General features: G+C 31.8%; 1 protein-coding gene across 3 annotated transcripts in view; it reads left to right on the top strand.

Moving 5' to 3' along the window:
* ASPP (Ankyrin-repeat, SH3-domain, and Proline-rich-region containing Protein) overlaps positions 1 to 18,856 on the top strand; it is a 278,253-nt gene that overhangs the window by 71,836 nt on the left and 187,561 nt on the right. Inside the window, exons 3-4 of one of the 3 annotated variants that reach the window (XM_068772350.1) lie at positions 903 to 1,056; positions 8,898 to 8,987. In XM_068772350.1, the coding sequence (XP_068628451.1) occupies positions 903 to 1,056; positions 8,898 to 8,987 (244 nt within the window). Of the gene's footprint in view, positions 1 to 902; positions 1,057 to 8,897; positions 8,988 to 12,091; positions 12,469 to 18,856 lie in introns of those variants that run through there. The other 2 variants (XM_068772358.1, XM_068772365.1) reach the window with 2 other exon arrangements.

The following is an 18,856-nucleotide window of genomic DNA, read 5'->3' as shown; positions in this document are numbered from 1 at the left end:
GACTGGACGTCGCAATCTTTAACTATTTCCCTTAATGTTGTCCCCTAATGTAATTGTACTCGAATATTTTTGTATTTTTTAAAACAGACAAATAATATATGGAAATAATATTTTTATACGCAAATATTCAAATTGTTAAATTAACTTTTTAACATCAATATTCATTCATTCCAATCCACACGGGATCATTTGCAGTGATCACTTGTGCAATTCATGGAAAAATAACAGAAAAGCTCTTTGACAGAAACTAGAAACAGTTTTCCTATATCTTTCATCCTAAAGCTATGAGTATATCAAATGTGCCTTGTCTCAGAACTCGTAGTTTCAGCACAAAGACGGCAACTGCAAGGCATAGGCTCTCACCAAAAGTGTATATGTGCGTGTATACCATAGTCGCCATGTTTAATAGGCAGGTTTGGTGATCGCAGTTTGGTATTTAGGTACACAGAAGCCATTGCTGCTAATCCCCTGGAAACTTGTTTGTGAGCAGTTGCAATCCTATGTTATCAATGCACAAAGCGTGAATTTAATAAGTTTGTATCATGGGAATTGCACCCGCGACCAACGTTGGCAAGTCAGTCCTCTACCTCTGGGCTAACCACTGCTCGATTTGAGAAGTACCCACAAAAGGTACAGATGGGTTTTTAGGTCACTTTTACAACATCCTTAATACAGAAGTCGAGCACTACTCTAATATACTTCATACTATGATAAGATTTCAAAAGTTTTTATTTCACTAACTACTTAAATTTATATCAAGATAATTTAGAGACACTATATGGTAGTGTATTGTAATACTACTGTACAAAATTGTATTTTAGTTTTATTTCTCGTTGATTCTGTTTTATTTTCGTATTTTTTTAATCACATCACGTTAGTTATATTTATTTACTATTTGTCAGATAATAGTGCGTGTGTGGTGCGAGAGTGGCAGCGGCTGGTCGCCGACACACGTGCCGGTCACGCCGCAGACCACCGGGCGAGATGTACTAGAATGCTGTCGGGAACCGGGCGACGAACCTTGCCTGCTGCTCAGTGTGCACCCACTCCACGGAGGTAACTGTTCCTGGCAATCTGTCTTATAACTTACTATTGAAACTTACTAACTCAATTGTTACAAATATTAATTAAAAGTACAATAAATATAATACGGAACAGCAGCAGGTACGATGTTGCAAACTGTTGGTAGCAATCGCAGGTTATGGATTTCTGACTACCGCAAAATTTAGGTCATAGGGTTCCAATATAGGTGATATTGCCTACTGATGGACGCTAAAGTTTTTCATGGATGCAATAGCCCGTTCAAAAGCAAATCGAGGACGTTTTAAAGTAAGCAATGCCTTAGATCTGAGCAGAAAAGGCAAAAGCAATTCAGCGGAGCATGATTCTTTTTTAAAAAAGTGATCAATCGGCGAAACCTACTCGAATATCTCTCAGCGTCTAAACGAAAAGACAGACTAATGTGTGTTACCAATGATGATTTACTACATTGAAATGTGATCGCTTAGTTTGGGTCTCATTGGAAAACTCACAGTTGCTCAATGAGCCATGGAGAGCACTATCCTCGAGATTTATCTAGATGATCGAATCAAGAATGAGAAGATCTGTTGACGAACAAAAGCAGTCAACAGCGGATTGACAAGTTGAACGCGGCTTTAAGGTTCTGAAGTGTTGACTACTATTGGCAAGCTCGGCATAAGACGTCCACTTATAAGATAGACAGACGACTTTGTTAATAGGGGGTTTCCGAAGACGTTGGATGGGAGCCGTTTCCGATCGATCCTAATGTAAATGAGTGGGGAGGATCTATGTTCTGTTTACATACTGCGGCTACAGCAAAATAACTAATAAATTTGCGTATTATACGGTCCGCATAAACGTGGACAGGTAAAATAAATAAAACCACCCCACCGCGTGCTCATCGTAAGATTTAACTCGTGTTATATAAACCGCCAGTACTAGAAATATTTCTCGATGAGTATACTATTCAATTATTAAGTATTGCATAAAAAGTTTTAAGATTTTTATAACTGTTCCTAAAAAAAGCTCTAAATAGTATTATATATTTACGTTATTTTTAGTGTCGTAACAAAATTAAGAGATGAGATCCTTGACTGTAAAGATGCCTAAAGTTCGGACAATAACGTGAAATTACTCACATCGCTTTAGTTACACAGTAAGTCGATACTAGAACTTAAAGAAAATATTTAATCCTAAATTTTGTTAAATAAATTATTTGGCATATTGCGACTCTATTTATATTAATATTGTGTATTAAGCTAATTAGCTTAATACACAATATTAATATAAAAAACTATGTTAACTAAAACTTAAAATATCATAAAGAGCTGGCCAGAAACTCAACAGTTGAAACTAATGTTTAAATGTAGAAGGTATTCAGGTAAATAATTCTAGTGTTCCGTAACACACTTAAAGATCCCATACACGCGCTTATAGCCTAGTATCCTTAACAAGAATGGCTGAGTATAACAGAACCCGTGCTTCGAAGAAAAACTATACTTTCATTAGGTACACAAGGAGTGATTCCGAATACCGCTGTGAAGCACGAGTCTGTCGGCAAAAACTCTGTCGATCCGTTACTACGGGATGTCACTTTAATTCACGTTAACAGTACTTGATGGTCCTTAGTCAGACCGTGGGATAGGGCTTATAGAGATATAATGTAACGGAAATAATAGACGACGTCTTTCAAATGCTTTGTGTAGCCTTTGTCAACGGGACTATAAAGAATTCAATATCTCCTTAGTGCGCTCTTTTTGCACAATGCAGCCATGAATTGCATGTTTAATGGATTGCTTCCCGTTTAACTATTGCAATATTCTCAATTTCCAATGATTTGCTTTTAGCCACTACTATCAATAAATTTGTTGTTAAAAAAGTTCAATTTACTTCTTGAATTAATTGACTCGTTGTTTATCCTTTTACTGTTTATTTACATTTTTACTACGGACTGACGACACAGTCAAGGACGCGGAAAATCTCTTGAAGCGTAAGGCCTACGATGATGATGATAATGATTGTTAATCTATATCTACAAATATATGTGGCGTTATAATTTACAATATACAGAAAATAATTATCGAGGATGATATATTGAATCTTACTAAAGGTCGAATCAAATTTTGTACTATCAAAAATATAGGTTAAAAAAATTTGTATTCACGTTCGTATTTTAAAAATTCAAATAATGTTGCTGACGGTTATAAAACAAAGACGTAAAATAGTAGTTGCCGGAAGTAACTCATAACATCAAAGGAACGGTAACAGGCAAATCGTAGCAAATTTAGACCTTTGAATAACTTTACCATCAAGGGTAACGACTATGTGGCAAACATTGACTTGCTTGGAAAATCGATGATTGTGACTCAAACATTGCGGAATACACAAAGTTTCTCTCTCGATTTACTCGACGCAAAAACTTGAGACGCCACTGTAATTGCGCCCTGGATAGAGACACCATACTTTTTAGATATTTTTGCAGATAAACAAAAGTTTTACCTCGAAATGAGTTTTATTACATAATCAATACTAAAGCATATTTTGCAAATATTGCTTGTGCTATCCAGAAATATACGTGATATTTTTGTTCCATGCAAATACCTATTAAAAAAATTTAAACCAACATACGTCATCAAAACATTCCAATTAAATATGAAATATTACCAAACTATAATATAAATATTTGTCCTTAAAAAACTTAAATCGTGGACTATTTTCTTTACATCGACTGGCCCGTGGGAAAGACATGTCCGAAATGTCATTTTCACTCTTTCACGCACCGCAGTTCAAAATTGTTTCGACGTATATAACCCTGCGAAGTCAAAGAGTCTATTACACGAGCCTTCATTATAATGCTTACTTCAACAACTATCACAACGTTTAGGGCATTTAGTAGACTCCTATTTTCAGTAAAGTTAGATAGTCATCTCAATATAAGGCGCGCAATAATATGTCAGTTTAAGAGCTTTTACAGTAATTTATTTTAAAGACACTGCCAATGTGTATCTACACGTGTGGAACCGCTCTCTGGAGACCATTCGAACATTACGCGTCAAGCCACGATTGTTTTGACATATTTGTTATCTGTTGTATTATATATATATATATATATATATATATATTGCTTATTTTATGGGGATTCTTTAATCTTTCCTTAATCATTTAAATAAGTACCTTTCTAAAAATAGGTTATAGAAATAAAATAAATATTTTACTCTTAAATTACGTTTTTTCTTATTTTGTTATTGTTACGTAATTAGTTACTTGTAGTTTTTATATTACGGCATCGTTCGACTTGAAGTATAACTATAACTATGTAAATATAACTATATCGAATGGTAAGCTTTTGAACTATACATTGTATTTATAAATCTTTTAATGCATTACTGAGTTTTTGCATATTACAGAAAACTTTTATTTTATATTTTTGTCACCTTTATAACATCATTGCTTAATTTCTTTAAACGACCGAATATAAGATATAGAAATAAAATACCTTTTTATAATAGGAATAAACGATAAAATAACATTTAAAAGAGGAAAAGGTGTAGAGTATTTTTTTTTTCATTTAGATACAATAAATGATGTACAATAAAATAATTACTTATCTCACGTTATAAATAATGTTTATAATGATTGTCATCAACGATGTGAATTTAACAGGCGTATCTATTTATTTATTATTTTATTCTTAAATCGTACTTTATACAGTTCTTCCTTACTTCAAATTATGAATAATTCATAAATATTTATTATTAATATACCATAATAAGCTTTTATAACTTTTTTTGCTTAATTTTTTTTCTCAGTGAGGCTAACTGACATGGTTCGGTGGAAAAAAAAAGAAACAAACAAGAAAAGAAAATTTATTAATTGCAACATTCAAATATTATCGAAATCATCGTATAGACTCAAGTTAATTTCTTGGAGTGGTCTCTTCTACGTCACTTGCACTTACATACATATTCATACGCAGTTTCCGAGCAGAGAGCGCAGGACCGATAAAGGGGCACGACATTATGCAATTCTCGTTAAAGACGTGAAACCCTTGCCGCGTCTTTGTTCTCACCGACACCGTCTGTGGTACTTATTAAAGTTTATTTATTCGTCAATACAGCTATATAGGTCTTTTATTCATTTTAACATAATAGGTAATATATTGTCATGATTTTGATTTACAGCTTATACTACCTAAATATCGTAAAAAAAGAGGTCTCTGGTAATACTATACAGTAACAACAGTAGTATAATTACGAAGAATCTGCTTTTTTAATGTCCAAAAACCACAATTTAAGACCAATGTGTGTTACCAGTGATGGTTTACGGCTTTGAAACGTGATCTCTCACTTCAGACGTCATTGGTACGCTCATAGTAGTTAAACGAGCTATGGAGCGGGCTATGCTAGGGATATCTCTGCGAGATCGAATCAGGAATGAGGAGATCCGTAGACCTCGACAAAGTCCACTAGATTGATAAGTTGAAGAGGCAGCGGGCAGGCTACATATGAGAAGGCCGCTGAAGCCTTAAGATTCTAAAGTGGAGACCACGCACTGGCAAGCGCAACGTAGAATGTCCACTCACAAGATCTCCAGACGATTTTGTTCCAGGAAGAGACTAATAAGACGCTGAATGCAGACCGCTTCAAACAAGTCTTGCTAGAAATTCAATCGTTGCAACAATGACATCGTACGGCTGAAATGATGATACAGTACTAGTAAATGATTTTTAGAAAAGTCGTATAGTATACACTACAAATGGATGTTCAAAGAAATAAAAATAAAATACCCAATGTTCATTTTTTTACAAAGCTGACTTAAAGAAAAAGGCATTATGCTAACATTGATAATTATGCAAATCAGGGGTTAGAATAGGTCACAAGCCGACAGATAAAAGGTTACTTAAAAAGGAAAAAGATATAAATTATCCTCTTAGCTGTAGCAAATGAAAAGTATTCGTTGATCCTGCCACAAAGGTCTTTATTAAATATAAGTAATTTTTATTTAATTAAAATATTGAAGAGATAACATAATGATTTACGGTATTATATAGTATATGGCTTTTCAGTACTTTAATAAAAAATTGTAATCACCATATTAAAATCTAAATATATTTTTATATTTGAAATCTGTAAGGGCTGGAGTAACTGTGTGTTGTAACTTCGTTTTCACGTAGTTTCTCGAGACCGGACCACATAGTGTTTTATGGAATGGCGATTCAGAACCTCCACTGAGTAGAAAATTCTAAGAATTTTTATACGCAATGTAGGAGTTTCCTATAGATTTTTTTTTCATTTTAGTAACGTTTGTTGTATTACCATATCTAATTAATTTACCGTCAAACGAATGTTTTTCGATAAAACTTATTATCGGTTCGGTCGGTAAAGTTTTAGGAAGTAAACTCTCAAGTTAACCATTACACCCATGATTACTAACGACTAAGTATATAAGAAAATAAATTTGAAATATTTTATATTTTTAATTAAATAGGTTATGTTTTTAGTACATGCTCGAATATTACTTTGGTTTGAGACTCGGCGCTATTTAAATATTTTTTATTGTTCTGATTGTCGTGACACAAGTCTCAACTAAAAAAAGGGAGGTTTTGATTATTTTTACTTTCAAAATTTATAAGCAGCGGCAATGTTTTTGTGCTTCAACTAAGTGTACACTTCTGTTGTAGTCGAACCAACCGATCCGCGATCGCGAGCCGTCTTTCTAAACAAATAAGCTCCTATGGCTCAATCTAACCTGAAATAGTTATATTTATTTTTTTTATTTAATAAAATATTATTATCAAAAAAAATTGTAGCGTAAAATGGATAAAAAGTTTTTTAATTAGTTTCACTTTTTTATTACAGTAGCGTGTTTTTGTTTTCACATGATTATTTGCAGGAAGCACTCATGGCCAAACGTTAATGGAGGTTCTCGTCAAGGAAGCATGCGATTGAAAATTACAATGCCACGACCATAATTTCGCGTAACGAACTCACATTCGATGAAATATAAAGATAAAAGTAAGCACGCGACGAAGAAATGGGTATTGCAACTGGTTTCGTCTGGGAACATTCTATAACCGCTCGTTGCTCTAACTTGCCGTCACTTTCACATTCGACTTGATTTTATTTTTATTATGCGCTCAGTGCTACAATTATGCTCATAACGTCGTTCGATAGCCCGTTAAGTTAGTTAAGGAAATTGTTTTATAGCGCCGTTAAATTCAAAATAGTTCGCCAATTATGTCGTATATTATGGTAATTATTGCTTGCGAGATTTGCACAGGCGCTCTGTGAAAATTAAAATATTTTATCACGAATTGACGTGAGCGTTCGATCGCTTTCTACGAACACCTTTTAAATAGAAACTACAACTTAACTACTAAATAAGTACTGATTATCTAAATTACATATCTGAACAAAGATTGAGCACGTTCTTAATGAACAATCTTACAATAAAATTTTCTTAAGCCTTATAATATAGTACACAACAAAAATAATTTTTAATAGGTCTGCTATATACTCGTACCGTGCTTGTATTAAAATTCAAACAGGGAAGGAAAATTAACTTTGAATAAGCGTGGTCCGTTTACATAATGAAGCTTCTAAAGAGACGGGCTCGAGAGCTTTTCTTTTACAGTTTTAAAACCAGGTGATTTCCTTTAAAGATAATGAAAGATTATATTGACTATGCGTTTGTTGTGTCCTGTCATTGTTCAAAATAGAACGTGATATTTCTCTGTAAAATGATTTTTAAGTCATTATAAGAGAAATTAATTTTATTATTTTAGCGATATTTAAATTAAACGAAATAAATTGATTTCCTTACAAGTTTTAATAATTCATCGCTCCAACCCTATGAAAGGGCTGATTACTATTGTGTGGTTCTTTTATGTACTTACACAGGTATAATGGCACTGTTTACTAGTGTTTGAAATACGTGAAAAGAAAGTAAAACAATTGGCGTTTTTTTTCGTAAGCAAAACAATAAAATAAATAACACCCCTTAGACATTTTAAAAGGGTTAATAACTCGTACAATAGGTTTTTGTATGAATTTTACTAAATTGAACACTTTAGTAAACAATGCTTTATAAATCTTAGAATAAGTTAGAATTTTTATAAGATAGTCATAAATTTTAATTAAATGATTAGAGCAGTAGTCGTGCAATTGTAAAGATGAATATATAAGTAAAAATCTGAAAATTAAAATAAGTGTAATAATATTTAAACGTTATTAATATATTTACAAAATGGACATTTATCTACATATATTAAAATTCGTTGTTGAATTTGTTGCCAAGCGCAAAACGCCGGGGAAAAGTCCAATAATTCCTTCAATATTTTTCATATTTTATTTAAGCCGTCAGAAAGATTCTTACGGAGAGAAAAAATGAAAAAACTGTATGAAGACGTATTTGCTCCCCTCTTTACAAACAACAACGTAAATTAAAATATGTCATTATAAATTTGTTATCAATTATGAACAAAAAAACGAGATAGAATGTAATCTAACAAAAAGTAGCATATACCATGAAGATTCAACGAGAAAACCAATTAGATCAAAGCATTTTATTGAAAGTGTAATCACGTTATTAGTATAGGGCACCGAACAAAAGGGGAAACCTATGTCTGTAAGTAATCGTACAGTAGTCATTAAGAGTACGTTTTATCTATATCTTTTTTCTATTAGACTGCGAAAGGTCAACATCTTTTGAGAATACAAGGTCTGTCGTGGCAACTAGTAGTATGTAAATATAAAGATTCTGTAATAACGTAATTGATAAATTTTGATTGTATGTGATAACGTATTTCAATTAAAATGTATGAAGATGATTACACGTCATCGCGTTTTTTACTATAATAAAACTTTTTTCATTTGTAGTGCACGTGCTGAGAGATACGGAACTACCCTTAGAAGTTGCTGAAGCTTTGGGACCTGAAGTGCAGTTTGTACTCAAGTACGTCGACGTCGGTAAGTTTTTAACTATCTCAATTCAGACCGACTCCGAAGCCGAATTTTTTAGTCAAGACAAAAGTTTAGTTTATTATTATTTCTAAAATGTCATTTTGTATATCTCTGTCATCTATTTAAGAGTTAATGGATATATTGGCCTACTTTTAAGGTTTTTTGGGGACATTTTAATATCACATGTAGTAGAGAAATAATAAATGATCAATAAAAACTCATATTTTATTTATATTGCCATAATATATTGACTATTACGTTCTAACATCACTTTATTATATTCGTTATCATTAAAATTCTTTGTTTTCTCTTCTTTTTATTCTTACAGTTGAACACATATATATACAGTGTACAGCTTAATTCTGTTATAATTATCGTGTTTATATCTTTTTATCAAAGTCCCTGCTAATAGAAATATGAATTTTGTTTCTGTTTACATGTTGAATAGTACTAGTTAGACTACAATTTAATTGGTACAAATGTTTCTAGACAAAGTTTTGAAATCTGTATAAACACTGCGTTATTTCTGTGTTATACGTTATTTATATGCATTTTTTACATATGAGTAAAGTGGCATAGCTTCGAACGACCGTATTACGGTTTCAGTTTACGCAGCGTCTGTTTAAGCGAACTAAGAGCTTGGCGGCTTACCAATCCGTTGAAATTGTAGTATGTAGCGGCCTAAACCGAAGCTTCCAGGGAACCCCTATACTTTGCTACCATAAAAGAGATTCTTGCGCCCTCTGCGCTCTGCCGAACGGGAACACACGAAATTTTCAAAATACAAAACTTGAGGAGCTGTGTAATTCAGGTCAAAAATATATTTTTTCGGTTCTCCATTGCAAAATGTATGATTGATATAAAATAACACTATTATTAAAACATCACTTGACAGTTTTTATTTCCGTTGATAGAATTTAACTTCTTACTTAACTTTTTTTCGTCTTTGCTCTCACTTAGAAAGTGTTTTTTAATTTTTTCTTTTCGAATTAGTTTTCCGATTGATAAAGATTAATGAGCAGGAGCACTCCATCCAAATTGGACGACTCTGGGTTGAAAACAGATTATTAGTTTTTCCTTTAAGAGAGGGATTCCCTTCGCTCTTCGAATGCGATTCGTCGCGTAACTAATTAAGATATTTATTCATGAGTATTTGAAGACGTGAACTTATTAAAAACCAATAAATTAAGAAACGGTTTACGCAAATCAAAATTTGAAGCAATCAATTTATTTTAAGAAAATGGGGTATAAATCTGTCCATTAATAAATAAATGACGAGTTTTGGTATAGTTTTTTGGTTGTTGTCAAAAAACTGTTGTCCAAGGACCCATGGCATCGACTCAACGTATGCCTCGTTGTCCCAGTAGTTTTAATAATAAATGAAACATCATTAGCTCGTTTCACTTAATTTTAATATTATTTTATTATCCTCGTTTTCATTTAATTATTACCCGGCATCTGAATAATTAAGAGAGTGTTCTAAGATACTGAACTGTTTTTTTAAAAGGGACAAACTAATGCTTCAGCAATTTTTTAAGACCAACCGGACAGGAAACTTAAATTTATGAATTTTCATATGAAAAAGTTGCATTGTCGAACATGTCCAACATCTTGTTATACAGGTTCTGTGTACGGAGACTGTCGCGACAAGATTTTATTGTAGTTTTTCGGCGCAGTGTTAACTGGCCAAAGCCAATTCGGTGTGAATGAAAAACTGTTAATTAATTAACAAGATTATAATTCAATATCGTAAATGAAAAATACCGTGTAATATTTTTTATATAAAAAGTGACGAGAGGAGGAAGGCGACCAACTGTTATTATGCGCCTTTAAAAGTATGAGGCTTTAGCGGTTTTATACAACAATATCTGGCACAGATTTATGCGATTGAGTCACGACGTTATACATAGAATCAAATCATAAGTTCTATAAATGTGATAAACCTAAATATAACGTTTACTGTACTGATTCGCCATTGGATTTTGCACATAGGAAGTAGTACAAGCTTACAGTATAGGTATTTAAAAACTACAGCGTCTACTTTAAAAAAAAGGTTGACATGTTCGAAGAAATGTGTTTCTGACATGTCAAATACGTACAAAATACACCACGACCACAGTTTAAGATTTCGAATGAAATTGAGTCTGTTAACAATTATATTTACACTAATATTAAAAAACATAGATATCAAATATCTAAAATTTTATCTTTATTAAAATAATTAGACTTGAATAGTGTCAGAACGTAGATAATAAAGATTATATAAAATTCGAGTGATCACTTATTTTAGAAAAAATTGGTTCTACCCATAAAATTTATTTTTTTATAAAGTAAGTGGGTATTCGAATTTTATTATATATTACAGGGGACGATTTTGAAATTAAAAAAACTTACACATTTAACTCTTTTAATACGTAGAAAGTAAACTTTTCGTTATAATAAACGATAATTATATTGAAAAGTTTACTTTCTAAATATAAAGAAATAATGTCAATCTAAATCAATTTCCAATTCAGCTTCTATTAATTATATATTCATAGTATTTTGAATAGATATTATAATTTACTTTTACGTATTTTGAATTATGATGACAACCTTCAAATTCATATTAAAATATTCTTCTTTCTGACCTTATTAATTTGATAGAAAGGCACGCCGGTTGTATCTAAGACAGGAACTATTTAAAAATAATTTGGAACAAGGATGGTTTTGATAACCCAGATGCGCTGAAAATCGTCTGATTTAATAAATAGCCGTTCTGTATTAACAGAAATGTTACTGTGATAGAGGCCAGATAAAATACTATTGAACAAAATACCATTTTATCACTCTACCACAGCGAAGAAAACATTCACACGACGATAAAAACTCGCAACAATACACGCACACATGCGTCTTATTCACCTGTTGCTACGTGTATTAAAAGAGGCTTTGATGTACAGGTACAAGTATCTTCTCCCACTACCGGCGAACGCAATACACCTGTCTCTTTCTTTAAGTTATCTCACGAACGAGACGGTTGAAAACTTAATGTGTGAGCGCCGCGTCGGTAAAGCAGCGTACTGCTGTATCGACCGCACAACTGGATCAACGGTCTTCACTCTGCCTTAGCGGGGCAGGCTTAGTTTCAACTTAACTACGCAACACGGCGTTTGTTTTATTTGGATTTAACGGTCAAAATTCTCCAATGTTGTGTTAAACACGTCACAATTGGCATTAGATACCGTAAGGATCATTTTGGGAGCATCGAGTGTCAGTTATAAGTGGTAGTTACGATCGTTTTGTACGTATGCGCCTAAAGAGGCTTTAGTCTTGAGTGAATGCTGGCTTAAATCACGCTATGTACCTCTGTGCAACGAGAGTTCGTTAAAAGTGCCTGTGTTCGAATTTGTGGTGTAGTAAAAAAAAGGTTTTATACGTTCTTCGCGTGTGCTTTGTGAATTAGTGCCCGTAAAGGATTTTGAGATTCATATCAACGTGAAACGGGGTAAGTTGTTGTATGATCGGCGCGACTTTCCAGTTTCTAGCAACAGCACGAGGACTCTTTAGATTCGAGGCCTTTAGAGCCGCTCACAAATTATGGCACGGGGCGTTAAAAGGTGCCTCAGCTCCGAACGTGTTTGTAAAAATGCCGTTCTTTGCCACGAGTTTAATAATGTATACACTCGTACACATGCTTAACAATTTTACTACAAATTTTAGTGAGTCTATAAATATTCATTAACGGTATTAATAATAGCAAGTATAAATTTTACTGTCATATTTGATATTATATATATCATACATTACTTCATGTTAGTAATAGAAAATCATTACATATTGTAATAAAACCTGAAATAAACTTGAATTGAAGCATATTCTACTCTTTAAATTTTTGGATTTTTCTAAGGCGATAAGTTATTATATTTTTTTGTTATCGATACTTGTATAGTCATGGAATATTAATAAATAGATATTTTGGTACGAAGTAGTAATTAAAGAGAAAACATCGTGTCATAAATATATTTTTCTAAGATGCATATTTTATGTCTTAAAAAGGATATCAACGCGCTAAATAGAAACCTTTGAAGAGGTGTCGTTGTATGAGAAGAGCCTATTTCTTAAGTTTCTAATAATAATGCATGTATTTCTTTTTGCCTTTATTAGGTATAATGTTAGAAAACGTTTTAACTAATATTAAATTATTACAAAGACATCTATAATAAGTTTTATGTTAATTTTCTTACGTATTTCATAGACGATGACAACAAAAATAAATTTCGCACAGCAATATTTTTCATTAAAACGTCTTAACTTTTTGTTATATAACCATATAATGTCAACTTTAACAAGTTTTTATAATCACATAAATTAACTTTTAGTCTATAATTTTAACTACAGTTTATCAACACATTATGACCAAGAAATGGCACAGGCAAGGCGCTTATCTGTCTTATCTAAAATATTGCGAACCCAAAGTTTTGTTATACAAAATTTGACTCTGCATTGCATTTACGCTCTTAACTTTATATTACCAGTACTATTTATTAATAATCCTCTTTGCTACTATGTTTTAAGAAAGGAAAGAAATATTGTTCGAGCATTTTCATTCAGTGCCACAAAAATATGCACGGCAACACCGCTTCAACCTTCGACGAGATGTATTATTTTTTACAAATATTTTTTGTACACAAATTTTTACTGGTTATTAATATTGCTAGTAAAAACCTCAAAATGTTTTGTTGCATTATATTTTTGGATTATAATTTAAATAGTCCGTACAACATTATTATACTTAATGACCTTTTATTTATTAACAAATAATACTGGATAATAATTTTTCAGGTATTAAAAATACTTGCAAAAATAGAGGAAAAAGAATTTTCTAATTAATGTCAGCAGGTACCAAATAAATTTATATATAGCTATGCGGGCGACTTCTCTGTAAGAGTAATTTTATAATTATGTTTTAAACTTCTAATTATTGCCTTTTTGCAATAAATACCCTAGACCTTCCACGAAGAGTTTATGGGGAGTGTTTTTTTGATTTAAATAGAAATCTAAGATATTCATTTTAAATGACCGGCAGAGCAGTGATGGCAATTTCTGTTTGTTTAAATATTGGACGGTTATGATTAATAAATATAGCGTGTATTTGTTTGTTATTCATTATATGTCAATTTATTTTTATTTTCCAATATGTTGAACCAAAACCTCAATACTGCGCGTTAGGCTGTACGTATTAATAACTTCACTTTTTTGTACTATTTAAAAATCCAATAATAATTCCCATTTGTAAGTTATAATTTGTAATAAACAATATTTGTGTTTTATAAATGTGTTCAAAATATTTCGAGGATTGATAAAGACATTTAAAAGTTTATTAATACAACTTTACATATGTTTTGAAAAAAAATAAAAACTATTTTTTTTAGGATTAAATAAACTGCGATCCTTGATACGAAGTTTGTACGAGAATTCATAATATATTTTAACAGTAAAGATTAACTTACAAATACAATGAAAAATAAGAATTTTCACAAATAGTTTTCATCACATCCAGCTACATTTAAATTCACTGGTTGTAGACCGCTTCCAACTGATCCCATTGGTCCTATCTATGACTAGCAGTGAACATCCTATGTTTCATATGATGAAAACTATAACATAATTGAGGTATATAATATTTTCTTTATTATTTTCGAAAAATCTACCATAATTATATTTAACTTTTAATTCGTTTTAACATTTCGGGATACTAATTGCATTAGTAAGACGTATTCCAAAATTATAGTTATATTATTAAAACTATGAAGCATGAGACTGACAGAAAATAACATTACTCGTAAATTAATACAAGACGTAAGAAATATTTACAGCGGTGGAAAGACCATCGTAATTAAGTACCAATGCCTAGTGCCGAGCTGTCTTTTATACAGGCTGCATACAGCTTTATCTTTCATTACAGTAAATGCCTAGGCGTCTTCGTTGCGAAGTCTTAAATCTTTCAAATACTCATTTAATAGATTTAGAATTTACATTGAAAGGTGCCTATTTACATAACTCGCGTACACTCGCCCTGTTTTGTTATCATTGTTTAAAGAACTCGGCTCGAAATTTATTTAAATTTGTACGTAGGCTTATGTAGATTTAGTAATAACTAATAGAATACTAAGTAGGACAGTATCGGATTTAGTTTAACCCGTCTGTGCGACTGTAGTTAAAGATAACGCGGAGTCCACTACGACGCTTTGTCTTAATTTTAGGCCTGAGTTTGTAGGATGGTTTTGTATCTAATAATTTCATAGTACACTCGAACAACAGTTGTTGTATCAACATAACATTATATAATATGAAAATTAATATACGAACGCGTGTATCATGTGACTATGTACGTCATCGTGCAACTGGAATACGTTTATTCAGTATATTTTATTTGTAAGTTCAGGGATGATAAAAGTTTCATTTGACAGCGCCAGACACGGTTTTGGGAGCTATGAGATCTAAGAGGTTAATATTAATCCGATATAATAAACAATGTAAGAGAATCGAACCGAGGTTTTCGAAGGAATCCTCGAATTAGGGAATTCTTTTATAACAGTCTAGGTTAAGAGCCTTTATCATTGTGTCTTATCGAAATCAGTTGAGATGTAAATGCCAGTAGGTAAATATCCTTTCATTATCATTACAATAATGAGCCTTTTAAATAGATTTTCAATAACACCAGTTCAAACTAGCCTGGGTCAATCGTCATTTTGCTGGTACATTGCCTTGAGCGACGATTTTTGGTCGGTGTTCGCCACTTCAGAATTGTAATGCCCAGTGCCAATCTGTTTTGCGCGCTATGAGTCCTGTTGTCTGCCACTTCAAAACAGCCATCCATGACAAAATACAAAACTAAATTATCTGACTTCATATACACAAAATATTAAGGAAAACCTAAAGCCCGGTGATAGTGTTCATTGATAAATATTACCAAATACATTATTCCGGAAGCTGAAGTTATTGTAACGTCATTCAAATTCTTTCTTTCGCTTTCGCGAGTTCAAGATACCAGTTCATATAGGCTACCGTTACTTCGGGTTATTGTGTTACATATGACCTTTGCTCTGGAACCTTTCACCGACGATATGTAGCTACTATTTTATATATTACTAAGTGAATTGTAAATTTGTATTGCATATCATAAACTTAATAATAATGGTCTTTTATAAAGGTTAACCGGTTCAAGAAGTAAAAGGTTTAAAGGGTGAAAGTATAGTTCATTTGCTGTTAATTAATGTATCATATACCCTATCCAAAAACGAATGGTTTTAACAATTAATAGATTACGTTACAATAATATAGAAAAAAGGTGTTGTCGTTATACGAATTTTAACATTTAATATTTCTATCTGTCTCTGTAGACGGTACAGCCAGATATTATCGGCCTGTCGCATTTCAATGAAAAATAAATTAAATGTGACATATTTCACACTGATCAATTTATACAGTATGATTGGAAATAGTTGTAAAATGCTTGAAGATTTTTGCCGACAAATAAGTTATACAATTGCCTCTTTAAAGCTTTAACATCTATAATGATGATAAACTCGATTACGCCTTTAAGTTAGCGATGTTATGTAAGACATCGTCTTGAGTTTTCGATATCTTTCTTTCAGATTTTCTCACAGAAAATCTTACCTTTCTGTCCAGATACTGGTATAAGCAGTACGGCAATATTAATATAAAAAACATTCTCTACAGATATTCATGATCACAATACAAACGATAACATAACACGCACGCTTTTTTTTATGCAAAATTTTTGGTAAATTAAACGACACCTAACTAAAACTTACTAAAGATGATCGTTTAATTGTTTAAGTTTGACACAACATAAAGCTGTTACATATACCTGTTTATAGTTAGTTTGTAGGGGAAGTTTGTGTGGTATTCTTCAGAATGCAATTCTACGTCGGATACTATCGCGCTGTATAAAAACTAAACATGAATTATTTGTGAATTTTAATCCGCGAAATTCGGAAAAATTTATTTTAGAACTTAAAAAATTACTTAAGAAAATTAAAAGTAATACAATAAATTTGTTAAATTAATTTATAATAAAAGGAAAGAAACGGCTATGATAACATGTCTTTAAATTTCATACAAAATAGAAGTTAAAATTCACTGAGAAATGATTGAAACAAACTATAAAAACTATTTTAATACAAAACCTGTTTTATAATATATCATTGGAAGAGTTATGGCGATAGATTTTAATTAGTACTGAATGTTAAAGCATGCAACTGGCTCAACCGAATACTTGAAAAACGAGCCGGCTATTAACTACATTTATTTGCTAAGCCAAGACGAGGGTGAATAATGGTCGTCCGTCGGTTACTCGTTACAAACATTTTTATTGGTTCTAATTATTCTAAGAATAACTAACGACCAGCGTTATCTGTACTGACGGTATCTCTTTAACAGGTTAGCTTTTCAATTTGCATATATTTAAAAATTTGTCCAGTGTCAGAAGTCATGATGGGAAATTAAGTTATTTTTTATTTCAATGTTATTAGTCGAACGCTTCTGTAATTTTTGTTTTGACATTGACTTCAAAGTTTTGAATGGAGTTTTTTAATAAAAAAAATTAAAACAATCTTAACCGATAATTTTATTTTTAGGCAATCTAAAATGCTTAATTAGGTTATTACAGTTAATAATTTTACTAAATATAAGAAACTCTAATCAAAAATGAATATAGTGAATAGGTGTATATTCTTAAATGACATTTTGTGATATATTTATTTTGGGTGTATTAATTCAGAAATACTCATGGAGTAGTATTTTTTTGTTAAGGTAAGTCATCATCACCATCATCAACATTTTAACCGTAAGATGTCCACTGCTGGATGTAGATCTCGCCTAGACATTTCCAATAGGAATGGTTGGTTGGAAGCGGGCTGTCACTAGCGGGCTTGGGCTATCCTAACAGAAATGTTTTTATATTAACTCTAACATTAGAAATGTTTTTAAACTTAACTCACACTATTAAATTCCACGATTGGAAACTGCCCGCGCCTACGCAGATTATTTATTTCTGTATTTGGTCTTTGAAAATTACGATACCGTACAAAGATAATAAATCAAGTTGTTATTGTTAACATTGAAATTTCTTGCCCGTTATAGGCAATGTATAGTTTTTTCGGTAATCGATTTTTGGAAATTGCTGGATATTTTTCTCGAAATATTATATTTGGGTTCTGCACCAATTTTAAACGCACAATTTTCTAAAACCACTCGGGGTACTATACATTTTTAGTTTTATTCTAGTTCCTGTGATACCAAACTTATATTGCGTTTTATAAAATAAACAAAGTTTTTTACAATAAAACCTAGCGACGGTTTTAGGAGATACAATATACATTCGAGGACTCCAATTGTCGAAATTGTTTTTGACAATAACCACGATAGTTAAAATAACTGGTTATTAACATAATATATCACGTTTCATGCTGCCAAAGGTATATTTTTGCTTAACTTCACATTTGCATCTCATGTATGATGGTATGACGCATTGCCCAAAATTGGACAGATCACAATAACACATTTTTGCCGGTAGAATGGACATCGAGGTGGTAGTTCCCATTTAGCCGATTAATTGAAAATCGTTATATAATCACTAAAACAACTTATATTTGAATTATACTGGATATCAAAAAGTGAATAAATAAATATCTTGTTAAAATAAAATTGGTATTTTCCTTCCCAACTTATACATTAAATACTCGTGCATAATAAGATTACATCAAAAACTCAATAGATTTCACTAATTTGTGGCCGTGCTTTAGAGAAAGTACAGTAAAGTAGATTTTGGGCACTGGTTGGAATTTTTTAGGCCCTCCAGATTTATC

Source organism: Battus philenor, unplaced genomic scaffold (genome assembly GCF_028537555.1).
Source record: "Battus philenor isolate CCGP_79_NKW_IND1 unplaced genomic scaffold, ilBatPhil1.0.hap1 SCAF_11, whole genome shotgun sequence".
In the NCBI taxonomy this organism is placed as follows: domain Eukaryota; kingdom Metazoa; phylum Arthropoda; class Insecta; order Lepidoptera; family Papilionidae; genus Battus; species Battus philenor.
Note: the sequence above shows the minus strand (reverse complement) of the source record. Positions and strands in the feature narration are given on the sequence as shown.